Source organism: Pristis pectinata, chromosome 15, assembly GCF_009764475.1.
Source record: "Pristis pectinata isolate sPriPec2 chromosome 15, sPriPec2.1.pri, whole genome shotgun sequence".
Taxonomy (NCBI): Eukaryota; Metazoa; Chordata; class Chondrichthyes; order Rhinopristiformes; family Pristidae; genus Pristis; species Pristis pectinata.
Genome location: NC_067419.1, coordinates 50,058,016 through 50,070,995, shown reverse-complemented (window position 1 = coordinate 50,070,995; position 12,980 = coordinate 50,058,016). Strand labels below are relative to the sequence as shown.

General features: G+C 43.7%; 1 protein-coding gene across 3 annotated transcripts in view; it reads left to right on the top strand.

The window, feature by feature from the left end:
* Window positions 1-12,980, top strand: part of cry1b (cryptochrome circadian regulator 1b) — a 33,410-nt gene that overhangs the window by 12,898 nt on the left and 7,532 nt on the right. For all 3 annotated transcript variants that reach the window (XR_007957536.1, XM_052030771.1, XM_052030770.1), the window contains 2 exons: window positions 3,942-4,030; window positions 7,468-7,608. Coding sequence is in view for 2 of the 3 variants with exons in the window: in XM_052030771.1 (XP_051886731.1) it covers window positions 3,942-4,030; window positions 7,468-7,608 (230 nt within the window). In the remaining variant the exon portion in view is untranslated. The remainder of the gene's footprint in view (window positions 1-3,941; window positions 4,031-7,467; window positions 7,609-12,980) is intronic.

Sequence of the window (12,980 nt, the reverse complement as noted above, 5' to 3'; positions counted from 1 at the left end):
TGTTAATCAGGAGAGAAAGTTGACTTTTGAGGCACTGGATCAGCCATGATCTTTATGATATGACAGAATATGGCATTCATCTCGAGAGGTATAGTGTATAAAAGTAAGGAAGTGTTGATGAGGCTCTACGGGGCGCTAGTGAGGCCTCATTTGGAATACTGTGCGCAGTTTTGGGCCCCGCATCTTAGGAAGGATGTGCTGACGTTGGAGAGGGTTCAGAGGAGATTTACGAGAATGATTCCAGGAATGAAAGGGCTTAAGTACGATGAGCGTTTGTCGGCTCTTGGACTGTACTCGCTGGAGTACAGAAGGATGAGAGGGGACCTCGTAGCGACATTTAAAATGTTGACAGGTAAGGATAGAGTAGATGTGGCTAGGCTGTTTCCCTTGGTGGGCGTGTCCAGGACCAGAGGGCACAATCTTAGAATTAGAGGGTACAGTTTCAAGACAGAGATGAGGAGAAGTTTCTTTACCCAGAGGGTGGTGAAATTGTGGAACTCCTTGCCACGCACAGCAGTGGAGGCCAGATCAGTGGGGGTGTTCAAGGAGGAGATAGACAGATATCTAAATAGTCAGGGTATCAAGGGATATGGGGATAAGGCTGGCAAATGGGATTAGAATAGTTTTTTTTTCTCTCTCTTTTTTTCCCACCCCATTTCTTTTTCCCTTTTCCTTGGAGCAGACTCGATGGGCCGAATGGCCTGCTTCTGCTCCCTTATCTTGTGATCTTGTGATCTTGTGAACCAGCGCAAAGAACCATATTGCACGCTCTTGCTTCTATATCTTATCTTGAGCTTGTCTCAGTTCCTTAAGCTAGTCACCATCCATGTTACCTATCATTATATGAGACTGGCCAGAAAATGATAAGCCATGGGAACTTCAAAACTGAGTCTAGTCCTGGTAAATCACATGCAAATACATCCATGAGATCAGAAGACAGGAGCAGAATTAGGCCATTCGGCCCATCAAGTCTGCTCTGCCATTCGATCATGGCTGATTTATTTTTTCCTCTCAACCCCATTTTCCTGCCTTCTCCCCGTAACCTTTGATGCCAAGAACCTATAAACCTCTGCTTTAAATATATCCTACAACTTGGCCTCCTCAGCCATGTATGGCAATGAATTCCACAGATTCACCACCCTCTGGCTAAAGAAATTCCTCCTCATCTCTGTTCTAAAGGGACGTCCTTCTATTCTGAGGCTGTGCCCTCTGGTCCTGGACTCTCCCATTGATGGAAACATCCTCTCCACGTCCACTCTATCCAGGCCTTTCAATATTCAGTAAGTTTCAATGAGATCGCCCCCCCCTCATCCTTCTAAACTTCCAGCGAGTACAGGCCAGAGTCATCAAACGCTCCTCATATATTAACCCTTTCATTCCTGGGATCATTCTTGTAAACCTCCTCTGGACCCTCTCCAATGCCAGCACATCCTTTCTTAGATACGGGGCCCAAAACTGTTCACAATACTCCAAATGTGGTCTGACCAATGACTTATAAATCCTCAGCATTACATTCTTGCTCTTGTATTCTAGTCCTCTCGAAATGAATGCTAACATTGCATTTGTCTTCCTTGTTACCGATTCAACCTGCAAATTAACCTTTAGGGAATCCTGCACTAGGACTTCCAAGTATTGGTTTATTATTGTCACTTGTTCCTTTGCACCTTGATATCTGAATTTGGTCCCCATTTAGAAAATAGTCTACACCTTTATTCCTTCTACTGAAGTGCATGACCGTACACTTCCCTGCACCGTATTCCATCTGTCACTTCTTTGCCCATTCTCCCAGCTGTCCAAGTCCTTCTTCAGACTTCCTGCTTCCTCTACGCTACCTGCCCCTCCACCTATTTTTGTATCATCCGCAAACTTGGCCACAAAGCCATCAATTCCGTCATCCAGGTCATTAACATAATGTGATAAGTAACAGACCTAACACTGACCCCTGCGGAACACCACTAGTCACCGGGAGCCAACCAGAAAAGGCCCCCTTTATTCCTACTCCTTGCCTACTGCCAGTCAGCCAATCTTCTATCCATGCTAGTACCTTTCCTGTAATACCATGGGCTCTGATCTTGTTTAGTAGCCTCATGTGCGCCACCTTGTCAAAGGCCTTCTGAAAGTCCAAGTAAACATCATTCATTCATTCTCCTTTGAGGAAGTAACAGGCAGGATAGACAAAGAATTCCAACAGATTTGTCAGGCAAGATTTCCCTTTAAGGAAACCATGCTGTCTTCGACCTATTTTACCATGTGCTTCCAAATACCCAAAACCTCATCCTTAACAATGGACTTGAACATCTTACCAACCACTGAAGTCAGGCTAACTGGCCTATAATTTCCTGTCTTTTGCCTCCCTCCCTTCTTAAAGAGTGGAGTGACATTTGCGATTTTCCAGTCCTCTGGAACTATTTCTGAACCTAGTACTCTTGAAAGATCACTCCTAATGCCTCCACAATCTCTTCAGCTACCTCTTCAGAACCCTGGGCTGTAGTCCATCCGGTCCAGGTGATTTATCTACCTCCAGACCTTTGTTTCCCAAGCACCTTCTCCTTAGTAATAGCAACTCACTTCTGCCCCTGACTCTCTCGAATTTCTGGCGTGTTGCTGGTGTCTTCCACAGTGAAGACTGATGCAAAATACTTATTCAGTTTGTCCGCCATTTCTTTGTTCCCCATTACTACCACTCCAGTGTCATTTTCCAGTGGTCCGATGTCCACTCTTTCCTCTCCTTATATCTTGTATATCTGATAAACCTTTTGGTATTATCTCTTATATTCTTGGCTAGCTTACCTTTATATTTCATCTTTTCTCCCCTTATTGCTTTTTTAGTTGACTTCTGTTGGTTTTTAAAAGCTTCCGAATCCTCTAACTTCCCACTAATTTTTGCAATACTGTATGCCCTCTCTTTTGCTTTTATGCTGTCTTTGACTTCCCTTGTCAGCAACAGTTGCCTCATCCTCCCTTTAGAATGCTGCTGCTGCTTTGGGATGAACTGATTCTGTGTCTTCTGAATTACTCCCAGAAACTCCCGCCATTGTTGCTCTACTGCCATCCCTGCTAGGGTCCCCTTCCAATCAACTTGGGCCAGCTCCTCTCTCATGCCTCTGTAGTTACCTTCACTCACTGTAATGCCGATACATCCAATTTTAGCTTCTCCCCCTCAAACTGCAGGATGAATTCTATCATATTGTGATCCCTGCCTCCTAAGGGTTCCTTTTCCTTTAGCTCCCTAATCAAATCTGGTTCATTGCACAACACCAAATCTAGAATTGCCTTTTCCCAAGTGGGCTCAACCACCAGCTGCTCTAAAAAGCCATCTTGTAGGCATTCTACAAATTCCTTCTTGGGATCCAGTACCAACCTGATTTTCCCAATCTACCTGCATGTTGAAATTCCCCATGACTACCGTAACATTGCCCTTTTTACATGCGTTTTCTATCTCCTGTTGTAATTTGTACCCCACATCCTGGCTACTGTTCAGAGGCCTGTATATAACTTCCAACAGGGTCTTTTTACCCTTGCAGTTTCTTAACTCTACGCACAAGGATTCTACATCTTCAAATCCTTGACATAGGATCAGATTTCATTTTTTACCAACAGAGCCACCCTACCCCCTCTGCCCACCTGCTTGTCTTTTCGATAGGATGTGTATCCTTGGATGTTTAGCTCCCAGCTGTGATCTTCTTTCCAACAATGTCATGACATTATTTTTATCATCATTAATTTGGTGGCATTGAGATATTTGTGACTCTAATCCTGTCAAGTCCAAGAGCAGGCACAATGTAGCAAATGGATATCCCCTCTTCTAGTTCTTGTGTAGGATTGGCAAATGGGTGATCAGAGCTGTGTGGGTGTGACATGAGGGAACTTTGAGGAATTTTTGTTCGTGGTATCTATTCTAAAGCCGAGGTTTATTCTTAATCATGCTTTTCCATTCTTAGGCTTTGATACAGAAGGTCTTCCTTCAGCTGTGTGGCCAGGTGGGGAAACAGAAGCTCTTGCAAGATTGGAAAGACACTTGGAGAGAAAAGTAAGACCCCATCTTGCATGCAAAGGACAAAGAAAATCAATCCAATCTTTGAGTAAAATAGAATGCTCAGATCTGATTGTAGTGAACATATTTGGAAACTCATTGTTTTTGATTACCTGTGGAGCATATTTGACTGATTTATGATTGATGATTTTGAATCAGTAACGTAGCTGTCTGTCTTGTGTGTGCACTGATGAAGCTGTGGGTGAAAGAGGGATACTGTAGAGGTGAACCTGCATCTAGTATCCGGTTATTACATCACAGGCACATTGTTGTTAAAGCTGGCTAATACAAAACAGTAACGTACTGTGCCAGCCTTTGGGAGATGGTAGGTGTGATGCTGGTACAGTTGCTGGAAAGATTAACTTTTGCAGATCTCCCCAACTTAGACTGAAAATGCATTCAAAATTCCATAGATATATAACGTTTTTATTGATTAGAAGTAGTTGATGTGTGACTTACAGACTAAGATAGGAGAAATTAAACACATGTATATAATGTAATTCTTCATAGAACAAGACAGACAGGCTTCCTAGAAATAGTGGAGAACAGCAGGTCCAGAAGAGAGGGAGAGCTGAAAGAAATTGGGAAAAATTAATTGGACTGAGAGCCAATAAATCTCCACGATCTGATGATCTTTTGAAAGAGATGGAAGATAACACCCATCCATTACCAAAATTCCAAAGATTTTAGAATGGATCCCACAAATTGGAAGCAAAAGTAAGCCCATTATTTAAGGAAGGAGAGAGGCAGAAAGCCGGAACTACAGACTAGTTAGCCTGACATCAGTAGTAGGGAAAATGCTAGAATCCATTATAGTGAAGCTATCAACATAGAAATGGAGCTGGGGTAGGCCACTTGGCTTTTCAAACCTACTCCATCTTTCTTCGAGATCATGGCTGATCTGCTACCTGGAGATCATTTTCTTGCATGATTCTCATATTCCTTGTTTCACTTAGTAGCCAGATATCTATCGATCTATTTTGAATAAACTCAATGGCCTGAGCCTCCACAACTCTACAGGGTAGAGAATTCTAAAGATTCACCGTCCTCATCTTGGTCCAACATGGCCTGCTCCTTACTCTGAGACTGCTACACCATTTCCAGGCTCTTTGGTCAGTGAAGCATCACCCCTTCATCTAGCTTGTCAAGCCCTGTAAGTTGTTTGTAAGTTTCAATGAGATTCTCTGTCATTCTTTGAAGCTTTGGGTGCTTAGTAAATAATAATTGGATCGGGCAGAATCAGTGTGGATCAATGAAAGGGAAATTTTGTTTGACAAATCCATTTTTTTTTTGGAGGTTACAATTAGCTGAATATATGAAGGTGAATCTCTGTGCACTTTTAGAAGATCTTTGATAAGATTTCACCAAAGATGCTATTAAACAAAATTAGACCAGATGGAATTGGAGTAATACACTGGCGTGGATTATGGATAGTTAAAGGACAGGATACAGAGAGTGGGAGGAGACAGGTTATTTCCTAGTTGAGAGGCTGTGACTAATGGGGTGCTGTAGGGATTGGTACTGGGGGCCCATGTTCATAATCTATATCAATGGTTTATATTTGGGAAATAAGTTTAATATATCCAAGTTTGCTGATGATACAAAGCTGGAGGTGGCAGTGAGAGTTGTGAGCAGAGGCTTCGGGACGATATAGACAGGCAAAGTGAGTAGGTGAGGATCTAGCAGTTGGAATGTAATGTGGAAAAAATGTGACAACATCCACATTAGAAAAAAATAGAGAAGCAGCGTAGTTTTTAAATGTGAAAGATTGAAATGTGTAGGTGATCAAAGGAACCTGTCCTTGTATATGAATCACTGAAAGTTAACACGCAGGTATAGCAAGCAATTAGGAAGGCTTACGACGTGTTGGCATTTATTTCAAGAGAATTTTGTCCAGTGAAACACCAGTAATCCGCTATCCCTTTGTTCAGAAATCTTGATGGTTGAGCATTTGGCTCACCAGTGCCCCCTTTCCTGCGCTCCCTTTAAATTCATGGGTTCATTGGAAAGGTTATCAAACTACTGTGTAAAATCTTTTATTAACTGTGAATAACAAGTGTATTGGGATACTAATAGAAGCTATATCGAATCGTCCAGAGAATCAGCTAGTCCTGTACCACCAAGGTTGCAAGGATGCCGGATGAACGAGAGTAAAATGTCTTCCTGGAATTGTGTAGGGCTGTGGTGAGAATGTGCCTGGAATGTTGTGCCCAAGTCTTGTTTCCCTACATAAAGAGTGAACGAGGAAATGCAATGAAAGTGTGGGAGGTGTTGTCGTGTGAGGAAAGGTTAAGCAGACTGAGCCAATAATCAATGGACTTTAAAAGAATGAGTGGTGATCTCATTGAAACGTGAAAAATACAGGTCCTCCCTAGCTTACAAATGCCGAACATGTACAGCTCATACATATGAGCAAGAGTTTGGGAGACCGGGGAGATGGATTTGCTGACTGCTGTGGGGCTGCAGGTGACTGTTGTTGACACTAGCTGGAACCTTGCCACATTGAACCCAAGAAGAATGCATTCTAGTTAACATGTTGATGTCCATTTTGTGAACCCTATCAAGAGACATTCCACCTGAGCCAGCAACTGTGTCCTTTTTAAAACCATCAATAGCATTTAAAATCTCATCTGCAGTAAAATATTTTAAAAGAATATCGTTATTAGCCTGAGATAGGCTTGGGCTAAATTTGTGAATATCTAAGTCAAAAGTCAAAGTTGAGTTTATTGTCCTGCCCGATGGGAGCTGCGAAGAAGATGGCATGGCCCGGATGGTGGGGATCTTTGATGATGGATGTTGCCTTGAGGCAGCGCCTCCTGTAGATACTACCTATTATGAAGAATAGCAAAATAAGATTGAAAATGGCTTTCCAGACTCTCTACTCCTATGGGACAACCCACCTCTGCAGGCATCTTCTGCTTTGTGGGAACTTGGTTTGCGGCCGTATTTCTAACTTACGAACTGTTCAATTCACCACAGTTATCAGGAATGGAACCCTGATGTAACCTGGGGAGGACCCGTACTTACAAATCAGCCGGGGTGAATGCAGGGATGGTATTTCTTCTGGGCTGTCCAGAACCAGGGGTCACAGTCTCAGAATAATGAGTATTCAGTTGAGAAGAATATTTTTCGCCACCCAGAGAGCTTTAGAGGATCTTTTTACTGAAAATATTCAAGGATATTTAAGAGAATCAAAGGAGATGGGGTTAGTTAAGGAAAGTGGCACTAAGGTAGAAGATTAGCCATGGTCTTATTGAAGAGTGGCGGAAGATTGAAGGGACTGAATGTCCGACCCCTCCTCCTGCTTCTGTCCACATTCACAGCTACCTTGCCTATATTGCTAGAGATGATGGATTAAGTACATCATCCATTTGACCTAGAAAGAAGTCAGTCAACAGGAATGTTTACACTTCTACAACTTCTGTCTTTTTCAGGCTTGGGTGGCAAATTTTGAAAGACCAAGAATGAACTCCAAATCACTTCTTGCAAGCCCCACGGGGCTCAGCCCATACCTGCGGTTTGGCTGCTTATCGTGTCGTCTCTTTTACTTTAAGCTCACTGGCTTGTATAAAAAGGTACAGTTGATTAACATACTGTGAAATGTGAAAAGCATTTTTTTTTAATCTGAATCATATGTGAGCCAGTCAGGCTTCCAAGTGCAGTTAGTGAGATGGCTATGAATTTCCATATTTCCTATCTCCACACCAGCAGCTTGTTCACTACTCTTGGAAAACTTGTTGGTACCTAATATCCCCCAGTGATGTTCGTAGTTGTACAGGGTCATACAGCACAGAAACAGGCCCTGCAGCCAATCATTACATTATTAAGTACCCACCTACACTGATCCCATTTACCAGCACCAGGTCTGTAGCCTTTTATACCTCGGTGATTCCCATGCTCATGCAGATAAGAACATGAAATAGGAGCAGGAGTTGGCCATCTGGCCTATCGAGCCTGCTCTGCCATTCAATAAGATCATGGCTGATCTGGCTGAGGACTCAACTCCACCTACCTGCCTTTTCCCCATAAACACTTAATTCCCTTACTATGCAAAAATATATCTAACTGTGTCTTAAATATGTATAATGAGGTAACCTCCACTGCTTCCCTGTGTAGAGAATTCCACAGATTCACTACTATCTGGGAAAAGCAGTTCCTCTTCATCATTCCTAAATCTACTCCCTCCGAATCTTGAGGCTATATTCCCTAGTTCTAGTCTCACCTACCAGTGGAAACAACTTTCCTGCCTCTATCTTATCTATCCCTTTCATAATTTTATATGTTCTATGAGATCCCCTCTTCTGATTTTCAATGAGTATAGTCCCAGGTGACTCAATCTCTCCACATGGGCTAACCCCCTTGTCTCCGGAATCAACCTGGTGAACCTCCTCTGCACCGCCTCCAAAGTCAGTATATCTTTGCTCAAGTAAGAACATAGAACACTACAGCACATTATGGCCCTTCAGTCCACGATGTTGTGCTGACCTTTTAACCTACTCTAAGAATCTAACAATTCCCTCCCACATACCCCTCCATTTTTCTATCATCCATGTGCCTATCCAAGAGTTTTTTAAATGTCCATAATGTATCTGCTTCTACCAGCACCCCCGGCAACTCGTTCCATGCACCCACCACTCTCTGTAAAATAAAAACTTGCCTCTGATGTCCCCCCTGTACTTTCCTCCAATCACCTTAAAAATTATGCCCCTCCTGTTAGCCATTTCCATATTGGGAAAGAATCTCTGCCTGTCCACTCAATCCATGCTTCTTATCATCTTGTACACCTCTATCAGGTCACCTCTCGTCCTTCTTCGCTCCAAAGAGAAAAGCACTAGCTTGCTCAACCTATCCTCATAAGACATGTTCTCCAATCCAGGTAGCATCCTGGTAAATCTTCTCTGCACCCTTTCTAAAGCTTCCACATCCTTCCTATAGTGAGGTAACCAGAACTGAACGCAATATTCTAAGTGTGGTCTAACCAGACTTCGATGAAGGCCAGCACGCCATATTGCCTTCTTAACAATGCTACCAACTTGCGCAGCAACTTTGAGGGATCTCTGGACTTGGATCCCAAGATCCCTCTGTTCCTCCAGAATTCTGCCATTAACCCTGTATTCCGCCTTCAAATTCGACCTTCTAAAGTGAATCACTTCACACTTTTCCAGGCTGAACTCCATATGCCACTTCTCAGCCCAGCTTTGCATCCTATCAATGTCCCATTGTAACCCTTGACAACCTTCTACACTATCCACAACACCACCAACCTTCGTGTCATCAGCAAACTTACTAACCCACCCTTCCACTTCCTCAACCAAGTCATTTATAAAAATCGCAAAGAGCAGGGGTCCCAGAACAGATAAGAATGGTTTCCAATAATATGCCCACCACTGAAGTAAGATTCACTGGTCTATAATTCCCAGGGTTATCCCTACTCCCTTTCTTGAACAAAGGAATAACATTTGCCACCCTCCAATCATCTGGTGCTACTCCTGTGGCCAGTGAGGATACAAAGATCATTGCCAAGGGCGCAGAAATCTCTTCCCTCACTTCCTGTAGAATCCTGGGATATATCCCATCCGGTCCCGGGGACTTACCTATCCTACCATTTTTAAAAGTTCCAGCACATCCTCATCGACATGTTCTAACTTATCAGCCTGTTTTGCGCTGTTCACACAGACGTCAAGGTCTCTCTCACAGTGAATACTGAAGCAAAGTACTCATTAAGGACCTCCCCTACCTCCTCTGACTCCAGGCACATGTTTCCTCCTCTATCCCTAATTGGTTCTACCTTCAGTCTAGTTATCCTCCTGTTCTTCACATACGAGTAGAACACCTTGGGGTTTTCCTTAATCCTACTCGCCAAGGCCTTCTCATGCCCCCTTCTACTCTCCCAAGTCCATTCTTGTGTTCCTTCCTGGCTACGTAACTCTCTGGAGGCCTGTCTGATTCTTGCTTCCTAAACCTTAAGTAAGCTTCTTTCTTCCTTTTCACTAGATATTCCACATCTCTTGTCAACCATGGTTCCTTCACCCTACCGTCCTTTTCCTGCCTCATTGGGACAAACCTATCCAGAACCCCCTGCAAGTGATCTCCAAATAACCTCCACATTTCCATTCTGCATTTCCCAGAGTACATCTGCTCCCAATTTACACTCCCAAGTTCCTGCCTAATAGCATCATGATTCCCCCTCCCCCAATTAAATACTTTCCCTTACTGTCTGCTCCTATCCCTTTCCAAGGTCAGGGATTTGTGGCCACTATCTCCAAAATGCTCTCCCACTGAGAGATCTGAAACCTGACCAGGTTCATTGCCTAGTACCAGATCCAGAATGGGCTCTCCTCTAGTTGGCCTGTCAACATATTGTGTCAGGAATCCTTCCTGGACACACCTAACAAATTACGCCTCATCCAAACCTTTTGCACTAAGGATTGCCAATCATAATAGGGACGTTGAAATCCCCCATGTCAACAACCCTGTTATTTTTGCACCTCTCCAAAATCTGCCTCCTGATCTGTTCCTCAGTGTCTCTGTTGCTGTTGGGGGTCGAAACAATACTCCCAATAGAGTGATTGCTCCCTTCCTGTTTCTGACTTCCACCCCACTGACTCAGTGGACAATCCCTCCAGGATGTCTTCCCTTTCTGCAACTGTGATACTATCCCTGATTAGCAATGTCAATCCCCCACTTTTACCTCCCTCTCTGTCCCTTTTGAAATATCTAAACCCTGGAACATCCAGCAGCCATTCCTGCCCTTGTGACAGCCAAGTCTCTGTAATGGCTGCAGTGTCATAGTTACATGTACTGACCCGTGCTGTAAGTTCATCACCCTTGTTCCTGATGCTTCTTGCATTAAAATAGACCCACTTAACCCATCCAACTGACTGCAATTTTACCCAATCAACTGCCTTTCCTTCCTCACAGTCTCTCTACACACTGCATCAACCTGTACACCAACTGTTCCATCCTCTGACCTATCACTCGGGTTCCCATCCCCCTGCCAAACTAGTTTAAATCCTCTGCAACAGCTCAAGCTGTTGGAGTATGGGGATCAGGACTGCATGCAGTACTCCAAGTGTGGCCTCCAGTAGCCTGTACAGTTGCAGCAAAACCATCCTGCTCTTAAATTCAATCCCTCCAGCAAAGAAGGGCAACATTTCATTTGCCTTCTTGATAACCTGTTGCACCTGCAAACCAACCCTTTGTAATTCATGCACAAGCACTCCCAAGTCCCTCTGCGCAACAGCAGGCTGCAATCTTTCACCATTTAAATAATCTGATCTTCTATTTTTCCTTCCAAAGTGGATGACCTCGCACTTACCAACATGGTACTCCGTCTGACAGACCCTTGCCCACTCACTTAACCTATCTATATCTCTCTGCAGACTCTCCGCATCCTTTGCACAGTTTGCTTTTCCACTCAATTTAGTGTCATCAGCAAACGTAGATACGCTACACTCAGTTCCCTCTTCCAAATCGTTAATGTGCATCATGAACAGTTGTGGGCCCAGCACCGACCCCTGTGGCACCTCACTCACCACTGATTGCCGACCAGAGAAACACCCATTTATCCCAACTCTTTGCCTACTATTGGTTAACCAATCCTCTATCCATGTTAATACATTCTTCAATGTCTACTTTCTTAAATGTTGTGAAAGTGCTGGTCTCCTCCACCATCACAGATAGTGCACTCTAGGTTCCAACTCCCCATTGGGTGAAAAAAATCTTATTCTGATCTCCTCTAAAGCTCATGCCACTTACCATAAACCTCTGCAGTGCAAACGTCTATAACCAGAGAAAAGTTTCCTACTATCTGATTTATGCCCCTCCTGGTTTAGTTTACCTCTATCAGGTACCCTCTGCTCCAAAGAAAATAAACCCAGCCTATTCAGTCTCTCTGTTAACTGAAATGTTCTAGCCCTGGCGACATCCTGGTAAATCTCTGCACCCTCTCCAGTGCAATCATGTCGTCCCTAGTGTGGCGGCCAGAGGTGCACACAGTACTCCAGCTGTGGCCTAACCACGTGTTATAAAGTTGTACTACAACCTCCTTGTTGTTGCATTCTGTGGCCACGTTTCTAGTACTAAACATGCTGATGTGAGGGAGGATTAACAGGCACCTGAAAACCTTTGTACATGTTGGAGCAGCATTTATTTTGATCTCAGCACCAGATGACAGCACTGTATTCATTCTCTGCAAGAAGCAGGGAGTGAGCAGAATATGAATCTTAATTAAAGAATGAAGATCAATTTATTTACCCTAATGATCTGTAGAGCAGACACATGGAGTATGCTTAGATTTTCACCATGACCTTAACTTGGTCACAGTGACTTGGCAGTGTCTACCATGCAACCTATTCCTCTACCAATCCACAGCCTCTTGCTTTATCTGATATGCCTACAATTATTTATTGGACAGGTGATGAAGATAGTTACTTGTCTAATCACCCTTATCGATTAGGTTGTGTCCTCTATGTTCTTGATTCGTATAAAGTCTTTCATCAGGTGCCATAATAGTCTTGCTTCCTGTCATTTTGTCAAAATAAGCTGCTCCTTCAGTGTTTGTGGAGGCCTTTTGTACATCAGTACCCTGCTTGACACTGCCCCTCAGAGCACGGATTTGTTATAGTGCTCTTGGTCCTGGAGAATGAACACTCACAGGTGCATTCACCCATACTTCAAAAAAGACCCCTATTGGGCTGTGCACTGCTGTACTGGGAACCTACTGCAAGCTTCTGCCCTCCATAACAATGATACACCACAGCTTGAGGCAATCTGCAGAGGGCTAGTGTTGACTGGTTGAGGGTGAGTAGTACAGCTACTGGTCTGTGTGGTGAGTGCAGACCATTGCTGGGGCCAAGCAGCAGCTGCTCATGTATCTAGATCTTATTGTCTCTCTCCTCACGTTCTACTGGGAAACCTCTGTGCTGGGGAGAACTATTCAGCCAAT